This window comes from Opisthocomus hoazin, chromosome 22 (assembly GCF_030867145.1).
Source record: "Opisthocomus hoazin isolate bOpiHoa1 chromosome 22, bOpiHoa1.hap1, whole genome shotgun sequence".
NCBI classification, from domain to species: domain Eukaryota; kingdom Metazoa; phylum Chordata; class Aves; order Opisthocomiformes; family Opisthocomidae; genus Opisthocomus; species Opisthocomus hoazin.
Genome location: NC_134435.1, coordinates 2288835 through 2308372, shown reverse-complemented (window position 1 = coordinate 2308372; position 19538 = coordinate 2288835). Strand labels below are relative to the sequence as shown.

The 19538-nt window shown below is 48.6% G+C and overlaps 1 protein-coding gene across 6 annotated transcripts in view; it reads right to left on the bottom strand.

Moving 5' to 3' along the window:
- ACSL6 (acyl-CoA synthetase long chain family member 6) overlaps positions 1-19538 on the bottom strand; it is a 68622-nt gene that overhangs the window by 6870 nt on the left and 42214 nt on the right. For 4 of the 6 annotated variants that reach the window (XM_075441493.1, XM_075441489.1, XM_075441491.1 and 1 more), the window contains exons 8-20: positions 19054-19086; positions 18022-18073; positions 13391-13464; positions 10474-10551; positions 8095-8229; positions 6807-6941; positions 5052-5147; positions 4182-4254; positions 3247-3335; positions 2559-2675; positions 2167-2310; positions 1036-1137; positions 303-374 (exon numbers count right to left, since the gene is read on the bottom strand). In XM_075441493.1, coding sequence (XP_075297608.1) covers positions 303-374; positions 1036-1137; positions 2167-2310; positions 2559-2675; positions 3247-3335; positions 4182-4254; positions 5052-5147; positions 6807-6941; positions 8095-8229; positions 10474-10551; positions 13391-13464; positions 18022-18073; positions 19054-19086 — 1200 coding nt within the window. Of the gene's footprint in view, positions 1-302; positions 375-1035; positions 1138-2166; positions 2311-2558; positions 2676-3246; positions 3336-4181; positions 4255-5051; positions 5148-6806; positions 6942-8094; positions 8230-10338; positions 10552-13390; positions 13465-18021; positions 18074-19053; positions 19087-19538 lie in introns of all 6 variants that reach the window. The other 2 variants (XM_075441488.1, XM_075441490.1) reach the window with 2 other exon arrangements.

The window sequence follows — 19538 nt, the reverse complement described above, 5'->3', positions numbered from 1 at the left end:
GAGCCCTGGTTGTCAGACTGGAGACATCATCCATGTCCTCGGATTAGATTTTTACCTCTGCACTCAAAATTTTCATTAAATTTAATTCAAATTTCAAGCATGAGTGGAAGGCAGAATCACAGTGTATTTTTCAAAGGAACAAATACAAGTTGCCAGCAGTAAAGCTCGCCCTCAGAAAACATTGTGTGCAGCCGCAGCAAGGGTGTAGTAACAGAACAAACGCTGACACATCCCCGTTCGACACCAATGGACAAACTGCCTGTCTGGCCACACTGAATAGTGTATCAAGTGTTTGATTTTACCTGCTCAAAGGAATGAAGTCCGCTCTCCTTTCCTAACCGCACCATGTCTTCCATTATCGCTTGCTGCAGTTCCTGGGTGAAAACACATAAATCACTCATGAAAGATCAGAGTCAGCCTTCCGTGCAATTCATGTCATTGCTCATCAGGAAAACCTGTTTCTGAGCAAAGCTGAAGTGCCTTACTGATTGATAACACACAATTAGAAAATATTCTATTAAAGGAATGTGCAAACATTAAACCTAAGCACGGTGATGTTAACTCTTTCCTCGGTATGATAAGGACGGACGTATTTTCAAACATCCAGGACATAGATGCGTAACTCTGCAATCCTGCAGCCATCTGCCAGGCTCAGAATCGTTCCCCGTGGACACCAGTGGGATGACTGGGCGGCATCAGCGGTCATTATGTGATCCAACTCAGCTACTCGGAGTTAGAGAGCGTGTGTAAATAAGGCTGGGATCCTTACTGAAGACATCTAAACAAACACAACCTCTCCTACTGCCATGCCGTTGTTCTCTGCAAGACAGACAGCCCCCCCCCCCCCCGCAACCCGCCCCAAGCCGGGGCTTGCAGAGGTCTGTACCATCAGCCAGCACACGCCCCTGTGTCCAGGCCAACCCTGCTTCATTTTCAGTGAGGAAATAATAACTCTTGTCACTGAGATCGTTAATAATAGACACCTACGTTATGCTACAGTGAAAAAGCGTCCGTACTGCAGGTAGAAAGACAAACCTTATTCTTACAGAGCTCTGCATACGTCCCGTCAAACCCTCTTTTCTTCGCCCAGCCTGGCATGACTTCGGAGTCGGGCACCACAATTCCCACCAGAAAGGCCTGCAGGCGAAGGAGAAGGAGAGCTGCAGGCAGAAGCTGAGCAACATTTAAGGCCCAGCGTTGGAGTGGATACGTAAACCGGCTGAATCTGCTACATGTTTGTCACTTCTTGTTTCATTATGTCAAGAATATGCTAGCGTGTCACAGTGACATATATTTTGTTGTCTGTGCCTTCTCCTCAGATAAAAGGAGGCTGTTCCTGCCTCCAACAGCTGTGGCTGTTCCTGCGTTTGCCAGCAATTTTAACACCTTCGGTTGGGTCTGTGGACCCAATTTTAGTGAATTACTATTTAGCTTGTTAGTATTTACAGCGGCGTAGTAAAATAATTTATCAGCAACTCTGACTGTTCTGCAGATCTGCGTGAAAGGACCTTAATTGGTCCTTTGGACATTAATTAAATTACTTGGACATTTTGAAATGGGTATCACATTAATTCAAATGAACACCAGCAGGATGCCTGGACATCAGCTGCCAGTGGGTCCGAGTGGTTCAACATTTCCTTCTTCCCAGTGGAAGGAAGGACATTAATTAAATTACTTAATTGGACATTAATTAAATTACTTAAAATTTTCACAGGCAGAAGTCAGAGCCAAACATAGCTCATATCATGCAAACATCGGTGCCGAGGGAAGCCTCATGACCGATGAATGTAGAGGGATGAATTGCAATTCAGAAGCTCTACGTGTTTGTATAGATAAGGGAATAAACGGGACAAGATTGGTCAAAATGGGTCGTGAAGGAGCGGTGGCTTTGCCTTCGTCTGGCGTGCGGCAGGAAACATGGCAAAGCAGAGCATCAGAGACCCGAAGGGTGACGCTGAAGCAAAACTAAAGGCTTGATCTCTGGCCGCAACATCCTCCAAGGCGCTGAGGGTCCCACCAGCAGCGCAGCTCCGGCGGGGCTGGCAGCCGCCCCAGCAGGGTGGAAACGCGGCGTGACCCACTCACGCCTTCCCCTCGGTCACGCCCAGCCCTCTGTCTGCTGCTTACAAAGAATAAAGCAAGATTTTGTGAATATTTAGTTTTTACCTGCAGGCTGTCTCCATGGACGTAGACCTGGGCAACAGGGTCGCTGCGGATGTAGATATTCTCAATCTTCTCTGGTGCAATATATTCTCCCTGAGCAAGTTTAAATATATGCTTTTTCCGATCAATGATTTTAAGAGTCCCATTCTGTTAGGAGAAACAAAGGAGAGTTCCCAGAGAAGTTATTTCACCATAGAGACTCAGTAAGCAGTCTGCTTTCAACAGAGCTCTTTAAATTGCTAGAAAATGCTTCAAGGACACGTTGATCTTGTTTTGCAACATATAAACTCAATCCCTTCTAAGATAGATCTGCTTGGAAATTTAAGTTCAGTACTTGAAAATTTACATGGGGCAGTACAAGTGATGTGAGAAGCAAGCATCCGACCGGTACGCACAGGTAGCCACTTCCCGATGTCTCCAGTGTGAAGCCAGCCCTCCTGGTCCAGCGCTTCGGTTGTCTTCTCTTCATCTTTCAGATAACCTTTGAAGACGTTTGGTCCTTTCACACAGATCTGCAGAACAGACAGAGTTGCTGATAAATTATTTTACTACGCCGCTGTAAACACTAACAAGCTAAATAGTAATTCACTAGAATTGAAATATTTCAAGCGTTAACTTAATGACTGTGCTCCATGGAACTCAAATATATTGTATTATACAATTACCTATGGAGTTTTTTCAAACTAATGGAAGTATGAAGTAGGGAATGCAAAACTGATTTGTGTGAAGTTATTTTGCATTCAGCTTGCAGTTAAAAAAAGTTATTTCAATAAGTTTAATTTCTGTGCAAGAGAGAAATAACAACTCTGTAGAAATCACAGCAATTCAGCTCTTCTTAGCTAACCTAATTAATTCAGTCTTAGCTTTTAAAGTAATCAGGCATGGCATTGGCTGCAAGTACTGCCACAGCCCCTTTTTAATTAACGCTTTGCTGCTCTACTGCTGAATTGGCGTTTTCCTTTCCCAATTGTGTATGCAGCACATCTGCGGTCATGCGCCTTACAAAGGTAAAATGCTTCTGTAACTACAGCTTAACACAGAGCCAGCTAGTGAGAGTTTGATATAAAAAGTGTGAGTTGCTACCTCTCCCTCTCCTTTGGAAGCAAAATAATTCAGCTCTTCCACATCCTTCAATCTGATTAAGTTACAGGGCAAAGGGGCTCCGACATGACCTGGAAATCAAAGTTATAAAGTCACTCGTCGTCTCTCCTCTGAACAAGAACTTGCATTCAGGGGGCCCTGGGCAGCGAGCCCCAGGACACACCGGCGAGGGGCTGCTCTGGGTTTGAAGGAAACCAACGAGATGGGCACTTGTGCTGGGAGGAGCAAGCAACTGCTCTTCTCCAGCCACAGAAAATCTGCACTGGGAAGAAGGAAATGTTGAACCGCCCGGACCCATTAGCAGCCGATCACCAGGCATCCTGCTGGTGTTCATTTGAATTAATGTGATACCCATTTCAAAACATTTTTATAAATACCGATGAATTATACTGAGAAGAAATTAAACCACAGTACTTGCATGTACTATGTGAATCCCACTTAGTGAGCATTTTTTTATCTTTGTCAAGATTCAAAAATCTTGAAAGCCTGAAAAACATAAAGTATCGAGCATCTTTTTCTCACACGTAGTGATGGGTCTGTCATTGAAGCTTGAGTTTGCTCCCTAAGTACAGGAATGTATTAATCTTTTCTTTGTGCCAGCATTTCATTATAACAAACGTTCTTTTAAATTCACCTCCAGCGCTCTAGAGAGGAGTCCCAGCCCGGGAGCGCGGAGACGAGAGTGTCGCAAATAACAGCTGGAGGGGCAATTCCAGATCTCCCCAGGGAAACGCGCCCAACATCTGATCCCTCTGTATTCATCCTGGACTAGAGGTACGTTCAAGAACATTACAGTCGCGGAAAACTATTCACACAGTGGTGAATGTTGCGTAACAACCTGTGATGGTCCAGTCCAGGATTTTCTAAAGAAATGTGCATTTCTTTTCTTTATGGAAATGGTGGAAGAAAATCGTTACCTGATGTCCAGTCGCCTGGGGTTGTAAAGGTGCATCCAGCTGTGCACTCTGTTTGGCCATAACCTTCGTAGACCTGAGAAAGAAATGGGTGCCTTTAAAGCGGTGTGTAGGATTTCACTGTTACAGAATAAAATCTAAGAATTGCCCGCTGTCGCACAGCCCCGGGAGCTGATCCTGCCAGCTGCGACGCGCCGGCGCACAGGGGACCCTTCTCCTGGCTCGTGCTGGGTACAAAATGTGATTCACACGACTATGAACTACCATGGCTCGGTAGAGCTGGGAATAGCGAGGAGACAGGTTCAGCTCTTAGCTTTTGAGTCAAGAAGTGTGTCACTCACAAGAGGAATTTATTAGTTGGGAAAAAATGTGGGTTTGTGGAATATTTTGAAAATAAACCTTTTAATTTTTTATTTCCCACCTAATTTTAGGCTCTTGAATGAGGCCTTTTGGTTGCCCTGGGCTTCCTAGTCAAAGAGAAATAACACAGTGGAGATCTAAATTGGGTTAGGTGGCCATCTGGAGATTACCGTTGCCCATTTATACATAGACTAAAACTTGTGTAATGAAGTTCCCAGCACATGCACGAGCGCATTTAATTGCACCCACTCAGTTAACTGCTGAGAGACGGGCGGGATGAGCCTATGCTGCTCCCTCCCCAGGTCCCCTGGTCGTCGCCCCACGGCCGTGGACGCAGAGCTCTGGGGACAGCGGGCGCTGCGTCCACCCCGAGCCCTGCAGCGGCTGCTGGGGCGACGCCGGTGACGCTGTCCTGGCTGCAGCTCCGAGCTCCTCGCCCATCTGCGCCCTCAAAAGCAGCGCATTCCCTAGCTGGCAGCGGACGAACCCCTCCGAGCAGCCGCGCGAGCCCACCTGACATCCGAGGGCTGCGCGGAGGAAGCCCAGCACGGTCGGGGACGCAGGCGCGGCGCCCGTTACTATCATCCGAACGCACCCGCCGAGGCTCGCCTGTTCGGGAGCGGGAGGTAGCGAGAGAAAGCAGCACAGATTACTACAGATAGCAAAACCAGCAGCGTCCCTGAGTATCGCTCACACGGAGCTTGCACAAAATGCTCACTCTGGAATAGATGCAGCTGTGCTATGGAAAGATGAGCTGGCGCTGGATCTTTCCTTAGGGCTGAAAAGCCAGCTGAACCTTAAAAGCAGTATCTGTCCCCCAGCAGGCAGATATACAGCCCCGAGAAAAAAGTGCAGGGAGCACATCTGGCTCTGGGGAGCTGCTGGGTAAAAATCAGACTCTTCCCCCCTCCGCTTTTGTTTGCCCCTCGTCGTTTCGAATGAGCTGGCTCCCAAGCCATCTGAAATAACGCTGTCCCTTTTTTAAGGCAGACGACCTCCGAGTATTTCTGGAGGGTATTACATCAATTCCTGTGTCACATTTGACTTCTTTTTCCCCTTCTTCATTTCCTTTTTCTTATTCCAAAAGTGAAAAGGAAACCCAGCACAAAAGAAGACAACTCCTGCCTGAGCCCGCCGGTCTCGCCAGCTCCTGAGTCACCACGCAGCCCGGGTTGTCTCCTGTCTGCGCGCCGTCAGCAGCCTGGAACTCTGCCGCCTTTGCGCGCTGGGGACAGCTAATCCCCAGACGGACAGTACAGTCAGTCTCTTTAGTTAAAAAGAAAGCAGCATGTCTCCAGACAAGTGATCCAATTAAAAAAACGAAGTAATCGGAGCCTCCTGGAGTAGAACATAGCCCAAAAAACCTGCTTGAAAGCCAATTTAATCTTTGTTGTTTTTTTTTTTTTACTGAGATGTGTGGCACACAGCACAGCATTCTGATTTCTTTCGCCTCTTGTTAAACCATGATTTACAGATCCACTTTTCTCTACACCCTTATTTTTGTTTTTCAAGGAAAAAAAAGCGGGTTTGAATATGCCCAACTGAAGCCCGACCCTAAAGCCAATCGTATCCATAGAGAATTTGCAGAAAGCTTTGGAGCAACATCTCTTTGCTCAGCTACTCCTCTCTTCCTGACTTTTCATCCCCAGTGGGAGGAGACAGGAGTGGGTTTGATGCAGTCCTCTCCCCTGCAGGAACCATCTACCCGTGGGACACGTGCCTGGTCCCCATGAGGCAGAGCACCCCGGGACCGGAGGAGGTGGCAGCAGCCCCGGTGTCGGAGGCTGCGATCCTGCTCCTGGGCAGCTTCATCTCCACGCTGCGTCGTGCCCCTCCTTGGTGCCCATCTCACGGCTTGTAGCCGAGAGCCGCGGAAACCAGGTGCCGTTCTGCACAGAGGGGATTTCTCGGTGCTGCGGAAGGAGGGATGTGGCAAAGGCCGTCTCAGTCTGCCTTGTGTTTCTCCCTTCCCCTCTGGGAAACTATCCCTAACAGAACGGGAATTTTGGCATCTTATGCATGGTGTTTAAAAATAAATACATAAATAAAACTAAGCGTGGCAAAAGTTAATGCGAAAGTTAGTGGAACAACAAACTGTGCTCCATGTCCTTTTTCTGTGCGGTTTTTCAGTCTGCCGGTCGCTAGTGAGTAGCAGTCGCCTGCAGTTCAGCACCGGGCAAGCAGACCACACTGACCTCAAGGAAAACCAGGCATTGCTGGGAGACACGACAGTCCTTTGACTTTGGACTCACTTCTGAAGTTGCTTACCTGTATTTTATTAAAGAAAAGTTTATCCCACAAACTGTCATTTCTAATGATCCCGTTTCGAACTTCAGCCTTTTTCCTCTTCGCGGCGAATTCCAGCGCCCAGCGCTTGAGGGACGTGTCTGCCTGGCTGAAGATCTGCGGGAGAGCGGCGTGGCCGGCGGCGCGGCGCCGGGAGGGAGAACACGTCAGCGGCTCTGCTTGCGCTGCCAGCTCTGCAGCTCGGCCCGTGCCGGGCGGCTGGGGTGACGTTAGCAGCACCCTCAAATAAGTCTACACGAGGGCTTTGTTAGTGGGGAGGGGGGGGGAAAGGAGTGGTTTGTTTTACTCCGTTCACTATTGTACCTGCTGTTCCTTTGGGGGAAAAAGAGAGAAAATGATAGGGTAGGCTTTGGCTGGGTTTACATGACTGCTATTTCTCTGTGATCTCTGTGATAGGATTGAGTGAAATCATGCAATCTGAGCAACCAGGAGCAAGCAACTGGAATGCCAGAGCTGGCGTCAGCGCTGGCTGATGAGGAGGGCACGGGGGCTGTGTTTGCCAAAGCTTAATCAGACACCTGCATGAGCTATAGCTCTACCACCGAGAAACTCCCAGTGTCCGCCCCTCTAATGAGGCACCAGAACCCGCGATCCCACAGTCCTGACCTTGGGAAAAATTAAACCGGTAGCTTGTGCTTAAGCCCATCTCTAGAGGATAAGTCTTCTGAGGAAGAAATATTCCCAGCTGGTCAAACAGATTTAACATGATGACCAGACATGCCTGTCGTCAGTCCCTTTCAAGACCATCTCTTAGTTTTAAAGATTTCCAGGTCCAAAAGCCGTTTGGATCTAGAAATCACATTTACACCGCCTGAATCCTTATGGTCTTTTTGCAGCTCCTGATTTTGAGCTGTCATTGCCACCGGAAAGAGAGATTCAAGTTCCAAAACTGGTTGTAGGGCACAAAAAGTCCTAGAGCATCCAGGTTTGACTGGCATTTCTGTGATGAAAAATATCCATCATCTCTGGAAATGTCACTGGTAACCTCAGTGAGAAGAGGGTGGGAGGCTGATACAGAGGGATTCCATGTGAACATGCAACAGCCGTGTCGGCAGTCTGTGTAGGTCAACAGAATACGGACTCACAAATCAGAGCAGCTCTATCAGTTACACAGGGTAAGAAAGTGTTTGCAGGAAGGCAGAAACAGTATAACCTGCTTGGGAAATCGCCGTGACCGGGGGAATGCTTTCACATAAGCACTAAAAGGCCATAAACTTTATCATTACAGAAGGAGCACAGCGGAACTCACCTTGTCGTACATCCTGTTCAGCAGCCGCGGCACGACGGGGAAGATGGTTGGACGCAGGGCTTTCATGTCGTCGGACAAGAGACGGATATCTCCTTGGAAGAACCCGATTCGCCCTCCGTGGCAGTACACGACGGACTGGTGGGAAGGAAAACGAACACGTGTAACCCCTTTGCCTTGAATTCCCATGGCAGAGCATCCCTCCCAAGCGCCAGAGTGCCTTTCCTGAAATTCTACTCTCAGTAAGACAAAAACAGGGCTTTAGAAGTAAATACAAATACAATTTTGTAAATTTTGCACTGAGTAGAAATAACCAGATAGTTCTGGGCACTTTTTCAGTGCTGGCAACGCAGCATCCACCAAATTGGCCCCTGTTTCGGGAAAAGCGAGGAGCCAAAGCTTTTAGCAGGGGTTGCCCTTCGTCCCCTGCGCGCGGGGATGGAGAAGTCTGAGTTACGGTCAGATCCTGGATCTGAACTTCTCCCCTGAAGCCCAGACCTACCATAGCAGCTCACAGCGTGAGGACCTACTGTCGATAAAGAAAGGCGTATTAAGAAACATTGTAAAACATACTGAGCGGCAGCCGACTTTAGGTGTTAATACTTTAGTTTTGTTTAAATACAACAATATAGACTACGTTAGCAGTACAGCGCCTGATCCTGTATCCCAGAAATAGAAGCCCACTTCAGAAAAGGTGCTTTACTTGTATGGAAACTACAGATCCAGAAGTTTTGTGTTTGGAAAGAAAACAGGCCACTTCGATCCGAACAGAGCTGGGCACGCGGGATGGGGCAGGGCAGGCTGCCTGCGGTGAGCCAGCTGACTCTGAGACCGCAGGAATTTTATACGTGCAATGTGGGTTTAACAAACATCACACTGCCAAATCTGTGTTCTACGCTGCACGTGAACACAAATTAAAACAAAAAAAAAGAAAAAAGGAAAATATAATCAGTGTGCTTACTGGGAATTATAAATGACTTCTAGAAATTTTGAGCTTTGAAGCATGTATCTGTTTAATTTTAACTGTAAGTTCCAGGAACTAATAACGTTGGCTAAAACTAGGGAAGCTGACACATTGCTCGCTGTTCAGAATGCTTTTGAAAATGACTTTTTACCCCTTTTGAAAAAAATCTTTATGAGCTTTTTTAGCAGGGAGGATAAACCTGACTCTCCTTGGGAGGCCTGCCCCTTTCAATATGGCAACATCCTGTGAAATCAGGTTGTTTCAAATGTTTCTAATTTTCTTTTCCCCCCATCAGATAGCTTTTTAATAATATATTCTTGCTGGCTGGCAGAGCAGTTTGCCCGAATAGTGGTGGCATACTGCCCAGCTTGCCTTCTAAAATTAGACTTACAGGTGAAGATGGGCTGGGCTGTAATTCTCCAAATCTTTCATGGACTTTCACTTCCAATTTGCAAGTTGTTTTTAACAGGGCAGAACATATTATTTCTGGCACAGATGTTACTAAGAAGTGGGAGGCTTATATTCGGATGCTTGTCTGACTCAAAAAGTATGCTTGCAGCCCGAAACAGTCCTCCCTGAGAAAGTGCAGAGCTGCAGCTGGACCCAGACCCAGCCTGCAGACACTGGAGCAGTTCTTAGTTGGCAGCTTCTCAGGCTGGGAGAAACGATGCGATCGTCCCTTCCGACTCGCCTGCCGCACCGACTGCGGCACAGGTCATCACCCGTCTTTTGCCACAAGGATGGGACAAGTCAGCTCTGCGGGCTGTTGGCCTTTATTGCCAGGGGACACCGGATTCCCGTTGCAGCGCGCCGCGCGCTGCCCTGCCAGGAGGATCACGCGTGTCGCACCGCGGTCTCAGCTTCCTCTTTCTCAGCGTCTGCAAGTTTTTTTGCAGGTCTGGTGATTTACGCCATGAAAAGATTTTAGCTGATGTAGAAATGGCACAAAGTGACTTTTGCTCCCGTGCTGCCTGCCCCGAGAGTGGTTTGAAAAGCTGCCCCCAGAATCGTGCGGGTAGCAGCTTCTGCTCGTTGACGAAGGGCTGTTTTCCAATCTCGAGCCACCGGCGTGAGCTGGAGAGCTTGGGAAGCTCTCCTGGAATCTCAGCCGTGTCTCCGAGGCCAGAGGCCGGGCCCTGGTGTAATGCACGTGGCACTTCTGGAGTACAAGCTTTTTTAGTGCTACAAGGTATCGCTGGTTATTTAGTATTTTATTCATTTTATATATATATATTTTTTTTTGGCGTGGAAAAAGGTGATTTCCACTGACACTAGGACCTTACCTGTACCATTCTCTCAAACATGTGTGCTAAAGGCAAATAGGAAATGTGTACATCCTCACAAGTAGGAGACCACTGACTCTGGAAGAAAGCAGAAGGAGCCCCACGAGGCCTCGTCAGTTCGGGCAGGTTTCTTACCTGTATAACTCTTTCAAACATGTGAGCCAGAGGCAGGAAGGAGATGAGCACATCGTCCTGTCTCGGAAAGATCACTTTCTGCAGGTGAAGGGCATGGGAGACAGAAAGGAAAGAAACACTGACAGGAAGACAACAAGAAAGTCATAAAACGGTAAAAAGAAAAACGGCACCAGAGGAGCAAAGGGGTACAGATTGTCGAGAGAGGGAGGGAGCAGCGTACGAAGGGAAGCGTTAAGCCACAGCGCCAGTGAAGCTCGGTTAGCAGGAGGAGTAAAGAGCACGGAGATGTACACAGAGGGCAACGGAGAGGTCTCCCCACGGCAGAAGGCGTCTCGGACCCACACAGCTCGCGCTGGAAACAGAGGCTCACCCTGACAGAGCACCCGATTTTTATGGACCGCTTTCTACCGTGAGGTGCCGAGCCCACGATTTGCGCTCGCGGCTGCGTGCAGACCCGGAGGATCCTGGTGCAAACCCGCACGCCACGGAGCCCACCAGGGATGCACAGCGTTACTAGAGTCAAAGCTGCAGATTTTCTCCTTTTCCTTAGGTTATTCATTGATTTGAATCAGAATATGTTGGAAAAATCAACGGGTTTTTTCAGCTGCAAAAATTAATGATTTCTGTTAGCGTTTCTCATAATTTTGAAGTGATTAAAATGTGATTTTAGGGGTGTGATCACTGCCCCACAGGCAGACGCAGAGGGGAAAAAGAAGGCTGGTCAAATTAAGCGCAAAAGAAAAATGACCAAAGTCTTCGGTTTGCCAAGGTTTGAACTCTGCCTCGCAGGCTGGAATAAACGAAGGCCCTGAGACCCTCACCCGGCCCATGGCCCAGACGAAAAGTAACCTTGCTACCCCTGCGTTTCCAAGGGCAAGCCTTCCCACAGTATTGAAAGCTGATTACCCAATAACTTGCACCGAAGCCGGTGGTTAGTGGAAAATGGGTATAAAGTCTATTAGCTTGCAGTATTAGCAGTTTATACCCACTTTGCACCTCCACGGCTGTGGCAGAATCGATAGTCCGTGACCTGGGACACGGCGCTGGGTGCAGGCACCGGAGTTTCTTCCTCGGGGAATATTTTATTGGCGTGAACTGCGGGCAAGTCAGACTGGGGTATGCCCTCCCCACCATTACCTAGTGAAGTCAGACACGGTTGACCACGTGGGCGTTTTCAGCATCCCGTTTCGTATTATTTTATGTGTCAGTCTGAATTAAGCTATTCAGGCCTGCAGAGCTATTTATACATTATTTCAAATTGGCTTCATTTTCTGCAAGCGCAGTAACATAAGACCATTAGTGTCGCTAGCTATGCTGCTTTTTGTTTGCACAGCTTTACGTGCCCAAACAGTAAATGATTTGGTTTTAATCGGATCAAAATGATGACATTGAATGGTATTTCACAGTTGGCACACTTGTCCAGTTAAATGTAAAAATGAAAACAGCTTCTTGGCATTTGAGAACACCCTTATAATAAAGCTCTAGGTTCACTTCAAAAAATGTTCCGTTTTTAAAAATCACTGAACTAAGCAAAACTGGCACAAGGGTATATAAACAGCAAATCCACAGTACTTTGCAGCTTTAGGTATTTTCATTTTCTTCATTGATACTACTTTCAAGTATTTTGCACTTTGCTAGATTTCATTACTGTGGTCAGACATCGCCTGGATCGTGTCGGCTGGCTACGGGCATTTACGCTCTCACCACCAGCACTCTGGTGACTGAAGCTATGGAGTTTACACCAGACTTCCTCTCAGTCTGATACCTTCGAGATCAATCAGAGTCCCATTGCCATCAGCGAGCACTAAATCCGTTTCTCTGGGCCACTCCTGGAAGATGCCAAGTTCCCTCCGCTCCCTCTGAATTAGTCCTCTTCCAAAATAAATGTTCCTGCCCTTTGAAACTCCGACCTCGCTACCCATCAGCTTCCCCCTGTGCATCTCGCTGCCTCGGAACCCAGCGACAGCCCCGCGCTGCGCAGCCCGAGGGCAAGCTCCGCATCGACATTTCCTGCTGCCGATTGCTGGAGCCCCAACCCTGCGAACCCTCGAACACGGGGGTTCAGTGGGAGCTCTCACATCACGCACCCAAATTTCTTTACAACGGTGGCCTGGAAATCTCAGAAAGTTCAAGGATTAAGATAAGAAGACTGCAGTATTTTCAGCACCAGCAGTAAGACTGGCAAGGGATAGAAGGTAACAAACTGTCCATCCCGTGTGTACATCGCTACCTTGTAGAACTGCCTGTTTACTACAAAAATATAGACTCTTTATATTTGCAAGGTGCAAGCTGCGTAAAATCCTTACTATGTTGTGCTAAAGCAGTTCTGCTTCCTATATCGTTTCCAAACACAAGTTTACACATTGCATAAAACATCTGATACGAGTACTTGGCCAGTGCTGTGCTTTTTTAAAAATATGTAGAACAGAAACCGAGATATACTTTAATATCAATGAAATTAACTGTTCTAATAAAAAACATTTATGTTCTTATGTATAGATATATAGATATACACACTTCATACGCAGAGATCTTTCAAATAAATGAGGGCCGTGTGTGGGCACAGTGGGACACAAAGAGCGCAAGCGGACCCTGTAGTCTTTTTTCAAGCATCAGTTGCAACTGTGCAGGGCTCGTTTGCTCTCCTAATTCTTCAAAAGGAGTGAACTAACAGGAGCCAACGTTGCTCCTCAGAAGCACTTTGTGCCCTACGGAGCTGGGGAGCCAGTGCTGGGAAGGGGGTTTAATGCCCTCCAGTGCTGGAAGCTCAGACCTGCTCCCATTTCCACCAATTTGGCCCTCTGAGCAAGAGAAACGTCACCTCTTATCTGCAGGAGCACATTTCCAGCCCGTGCAGGGACACAGCTTAACCCACACACTCTGCACATGGCAACATTTTCTAGATCAGGGTATTCACCTCCGTCACTTTCAAAAAGCCTGAAAAATCAGCAACCACGTTCCCGTGAGTCAGCATCGCACCTTTGGGGTTTCCTGAAAGGAAACAAAGAGTGAGATTAAAAGATGAGCCAGTAGGCAATTCCCAAAAGCTTAAGAAAAAAACAAAACAAGAATTGGTTAAAATATTACGTTCTCTTTTTGAATTTTAAAACTTATGTAATTTTTGCAGTCATTTCCATGCAGTAACATGCACCAAGAGCACTTATTGCAATCCTCAAAATTTAATAAAATGATACTGTAAGCATGGTAGAACACACATATTTCTGTTGGAGACTCTAAACAATAGATTTCCAGGAACACTCAGCTGGAGCCACGTGATGAGCACGGCCATCAGACCTGCCTGGCTGTCCCCAGCCTCTCCAGGCAGGGCTGATTTTGTACAGATTTTGGCTAAGAATGATCAAGAACATCAACAAACCCCATTTCAAAGGCTGTTAAGCTCTTCCTTAACCAGCGCACTGGATAACCTGAACAATGCAGAAAACAGCTAATTCCTGGTAAAAATTCGGCTACAAGCAGACCCTACGAGAGCGCAGTTACGGGGAGTGATGAACATGGTGGGCAGCAGAGCGGAGGTGTCCTGGAGCCGGGGAAGCCTCGGTGCATCCCCCGCTGCCAGGCACCGCGCCTGCAGCCTTGCATCCGTGGGCAGCTCCACACCTGCGGTAGCTGCTTTTTCACCCTCTTTTCTTTTTTGTGGTTGGACCTGATGATCTTAGAGATCTTTTCCAACCTTAGGGATTCTATGATTCTCTCCTGAGCTGAGAATCCTCCTTCGCACCGTAACACAGTTGTTGGATTTTGCATCTGTTTGTACACCAAAACAGGGGGTTCATTAAACAGCGGCTGCGTGGGCTGCAACCTCCAGGTGCATAAACCTGAGCTGAGGGCCCCGTCCGAGAGCTCTGCCTGCAGCACACGGGACTCCGCGAGTCCCCCTGCCACAGCACTGTCCCTTTTCATCGCCCTCAAAGGGTTTATTGCCAAAAAGAAGGTGTAGCTCAGCTCAAATAAGGATTACAGGGCCAGCCCCTCTCCCCAGCGTGTTTTTAAGCGGATTGCTTTAATTCGATCGCAGCACCGCAGCGTAGCTCCTGCCTCGCCGTGCGGAAGCAGAGCGGCGCGGGTCCCCTGCGTGGCCCCGGCACGGCGATGCCCCAGGAGCTCTGCAATGCTCTTACAGCTAACAACAGACGCAACAGCCTCGCAAAATTGTCAGATCAGGCAGGATTTCAGTCTGACTTCCTCAGACTGGGAAGCGGCAAAGGCATTGTGCGAATCAGCTTCGGCACAGGAAAATACGCTTAATCCTCTGGGCCTCGTCGCTGGCAGCCCCTCGGTGCGGGCATGCACCCACGTGGCACAGCCCGGCTTCAGGAGCCATGGTGTCAAGCCCTGTGCCCTGCCAGCTTCGCCGACATCGCTTCTACCCAGCCTCTCAAATAATTAAATAAAGGCCCGAACAGAAGTAGTAATTATTGCACATATTTATTGCGCAGAAGCAGGACATTTTGAACACAATGCATTTTACCGAAAATCCATATTTGGTGTTCCAAGTGCCTTTGAGTAATTCAGTCCCAAATACTCGCAGATGAACACGGTGCGCGGGAGGCTGTCTTGGTCTCCCTTACGCTTGTCCTCCTCCGAAGGTCCTCACCTCGGAGGTGAAGCGAGGGCTGACATCTTTGCCAACCACAGCCACTCCTGTCCCGACACGTTGTGCAGACGGGCTCATGGGCACCAGCTCAGCCAGGCAGGTTTCGTTTCGAGGCGCTTATTTTCACAGCTGGGTGCACACGTGGATCCAGACCTCATGAAAACTGGGAGATTCCTGTAAATTTTGACCTTCTTTAGTAGTTCTAAGAGTTAACCCAGCAAAACAGGTGCCCCTTGCTACAAGCCCTTTCCCAGAATTACCACTTCGAGAGAAAGAGGCTGGCAGTCACGCTGCTTTTCTTTCTAAAGAGCAATGCCAGATCTGCACCAGTGCTCTCAAGTTTGAATTTCCTCGTAAAGTCATGCCTTGTGAGTGTCCTGTTAGGAAATGGGTGCACTGCGATCCCAGCCAGTTAATAGCCCGGCTATGGCAACTGCTCCTTCGCTTGGTGCCAGCCTGGTTTAACGGTTCTCATAAGCAACAGAAGAACCTTTTCCAGGTCGCTAAATGGGTCTTTCAAGTAGCAGCTCCAGCACTAACTCGGTGGTGTGGTCCGTCAGCATTTTGGGACTTAAGCGCTCTCCTCCGCCCGGGAGCCTCCGGCAGTCGGGGCTGGGCACCGGCAGGCTGCAAGGAACCACCGGGAAGCGATTTTTATCCAGCTGGTTAGAGGTGGATCCTTGAGGAAATGACAGTCTGCTTCTCTGGAGTAGCCAGCGGGAAGAATTGTATCCAGATGGTCTGGGGACATCTGTGTGCTTTTGGCCCATTGAGCAGTGCTGATGATTGCTTGGTACAGCAATGAAAGTTGGCCTCGTCGTCTGAGCTCAGCAGCCGCCACCTCTCCCTGCAGCCTGCGGAGGCATTTGGACACCTGATCCTATCAAAGAAAAGCACACAGTAAAGTCTGCTTCTGTTTCTTTTTTATAAAGAGCTAAAATTGTTTCCAATTCTACAATTTCCAGGTTACAAACGCTACAGCAAAGATTGGTTTCACGCCATACAAAAATATTTAGAGTCCTTCAGAACTGAAAAAGCACTTGCGAGCATCTCTGTTGGAATAAAATTCTAGATCTGGTCATTAAAAATATCCCAGCATGGGCTATACAAAAAGCTAACACTTTTACATTGAAACACAGCATGGAAAACAGACCAAAGCGTTGATGCAACCCCTGGAGAAGCCAGAAGGTCATGTGCAAAGTCCCCCAGCAGCAGAGGATGGGCTGGTGGGTCACAAAGCACTGCTCAGAGACTGTAGTTGGCAGGTGGTTTGCACAGTTTGAAATCTCTGGTTTGGGTGGGAAAAAGCAAATGGGCTCCCTGGCGGGGCTCCCTGGTTGTCCTGTTTCTGTAACTTCAGGCATGTTCTTAAGAAAAGCGCAAAGTCAGAAACCGGCCCATGGTTGCATTTGCAAATAAAAAAAGAAAAACAAAAAACCCTTCTCAATTCAGAACTTCTTATTTAGAAATAAAAATAGGAACATAAATGTGACTTGAAAAAAATAGTTGCTCTGCACTTTAAAATCCACGCAAACAAATTGCACCCCGCTGTATCTGTAGGCACGGCTCCGTTGGGTTCCTACAGTTCCCATTTGTGCCTGGCCACGTTGCGCTGGCTCAGCCAGTGCTCACAGCAGACACGGCTGTGGTGTCCGTGGCCTGCCCTGGGCTCAACCTTTCGCTTTTAGGATTTCCCACTGCTGCACCAGAGCCGAGCCGCAGGCTCCTTCCGCACAGTGCACTGCCTTGGGTGCTCAGTGCGCTGCCTTGGGTGCTCTGCAGTGCACAGATCTCAAAACTGAGCGCGATCCGTGAAGGTAAAAAAACCCAAAGCCATTTACTACATTTTGAGTTTGTGCTTGGAGCTGATAAAACAGTTGCCTACCTGATCTCCAGGTCTGCTCCAGGAGGTGGAAGATGAAGATGTGCCCTCTCGCTCAGCCCCGTCTGCAGGCTGGGCACTCTGCAGGCGGAGCAGCCCCAGCATCTCCCTGCTTGAGGGCAGCTTGGTGTCCAGCGGCATCTTCTGCTCCCCTAAACGAGTGGAGGCCAAATCGAGGGTGCTTTGGGGGAGGACCAAGCATTAGGGAATCCTGAAAGCATAGGTGAACCTGGAGGAGCTGCTCCAGTGGTCCCTGGAGCGTGGTCCTTCCCTGCAGTATAAAAGTGGTTTCCCAAGCAGTTACGCCTTGTGTGTCTGCGCTCTCTGCCCGCTCGCTTGTCTGCCCGTGCAGCTTTTTGGTAGACGGTACAGAGGTCGAGTTCTTGAGAGCAGGGAAATTCCTGCAAGCTGCACGAAAACCAGGGTCTGGAGAGAGGAGACGGCACTGCTTCTGCCAAGAACAGGCAGGGAAGTGCTGCTGCCTGTCCTCTCTGAGAAGAAGGGCCGGCAGCACGCGGGCACCGGCAGCGTGGGCTGCCCAGGCTCGTCCCGCAGCGGCCCCAGCACGAGGTGCCCCCGACCAGCCCGAGGAGATGGGCAACGCGCGAGCAAGCTGGGGCACCCTGCGGAGGAGACGCTGTGCTGGGGACATCGGTGGCGCTGGGGACATCGGGGGGCTTAGGATACAGAGAATGGAAAGCTGCGGACCTGCATGTCTTTTTTTAAACATCTGCAGAAGATCAATTACACATTAGTCAAGGGCTTCACAACTGCACTGCAGGATGGGAAGCAGAAACGTGGGCAGATTTCCAGACAACTGCAAAATCGCACTGCCAAAGTGTGTGTCAGGGAATTCATATGAAAAATAAATATATCACTATTTTTAATCTGCAATCTACAGAAACGTATGCACATACATATTCTTAAATATTAAAAATGCGTAGAAATCACCATGTCAGTATAACAGCATGCTTGCACATATTGAGGTGATGCGAACAATAATTTGATAATCTGTTGTAACACTTTAAGATTAAAAAGCCTCTTCTTTTACCTGTAGTGCCACTAGTGAAACAGACAATTGACAGATCTTCTGGTCGAGGAGGCTAGAAATGCACAAAGAGAAGAAGAAAATCACATCAGTCAAAGGCAGAAGGGTCAATGGCAGGCTGTTGTCATTGTATAAACTTGAAGATCAAACCAATTATATTTCAGCTTTGCCATAAAAAGCTTCCATTCCCCTTGGTAAATATAAAAGACCATCATAAAACCCTTTTGTCAGGTTTATTCAGTTGATGCAGACTCTATTCCTCTGTTATGTTTTGCTCCAGCTGCATTGAGGGCGTGCTTTGTGTAAGCAGACTGTGATGGAGTATTTGTGCCATGCAGTTAGTATGTTCAAAGCCACCATCTATACCTGTAGGTGAGGGGGAAAACATCAGATAATTTACTGCTTTCCAGATAAATTCTGGAAACGTGTGGTTATCCACAACAGGGGACAACTTTCCGAAGCTGCCGATTGCTCCCATTTCCAGTAGTAGCTCTGCATTCTCAGCACCACTGCACATCCGTGCTGTTTTGGGTCACCGAAGACTAAATAAGCAGCCTGAAAATCAGAGGCTGCGTTTGAAAGTTTCGCAGGAGTATGAGCAGCCAGGGAAAAATACCAAAGCAATTTTCCAAAACCATCCCAGAGAAATACTGCCGAGTGGTGTTTCTGAGCTAGAGAAACCCCACCCGAGAGCCGAGGGTGCAGACACATTCCCCCGGTGCTGCCTCGTAGTGGAATTAGTGTGGCTTAACAATGGTGTTTAATTACTGTCCCATTAAGGCGTTCAGTAAGGACGAAGTATCTCAGTGAAGCGTTCCAGGCGGAGGAGGGTGTGGAGCAGACACTGCCCATCTCCAGTGGTTGGTATCGACAGGCCCTGGGCTCCTCCACGGAGGAGCGGGTCACGGGGCGCTGCCCCGGAAGACACGCGGGCTGCCTGCGACCCGGAGCAGACCCTTCCCTCTGGGTCAGCGAGGAGAGCACAACGCAGCCAGCTGTGATGGAAAGCAGGAAAAGCAGCGCGCCAACACTCACCACCGGCACATGGCGACTCTCCCGGCCACAGTCCTGCAAGAGATTAAACAAACAGAAATGATTTCCACTCCGATTCCTGCGGTGTAACCCACTTGCTAATAATCTGCGAACCACCAAGGCAGAGCGTGAGCTGGAGCAGAAAAATCTGTGGCTGATGCTTAGGACGTCGCTTCTAGCCAAAGTTTCTGGCATGAACTGCAGTGCCATCCCTGGATTTCAAGCAGTGCTTGGGTTGGTTGAGCTGGATCCAGACTGTCTCATGAAAGCGCGAGGCTGTAGGCTTACACGTAGGAGGACAGCGTCTCGCAGAGCAGCCTCCCTTTCCACAGAATCAGAGAATCACAGAATGGTCGGGGTTGGAAGGAACCTCTGTGGGTCGTCTAGTCCAACCCCCCTGCCAAAGCAGGGTCACCCAGAGCAGGCTTAAGCAGCAGCTGATACCTTATTTGAGCAGGAGGGTTTGAACCGTTGGCTCTCCTATCAGC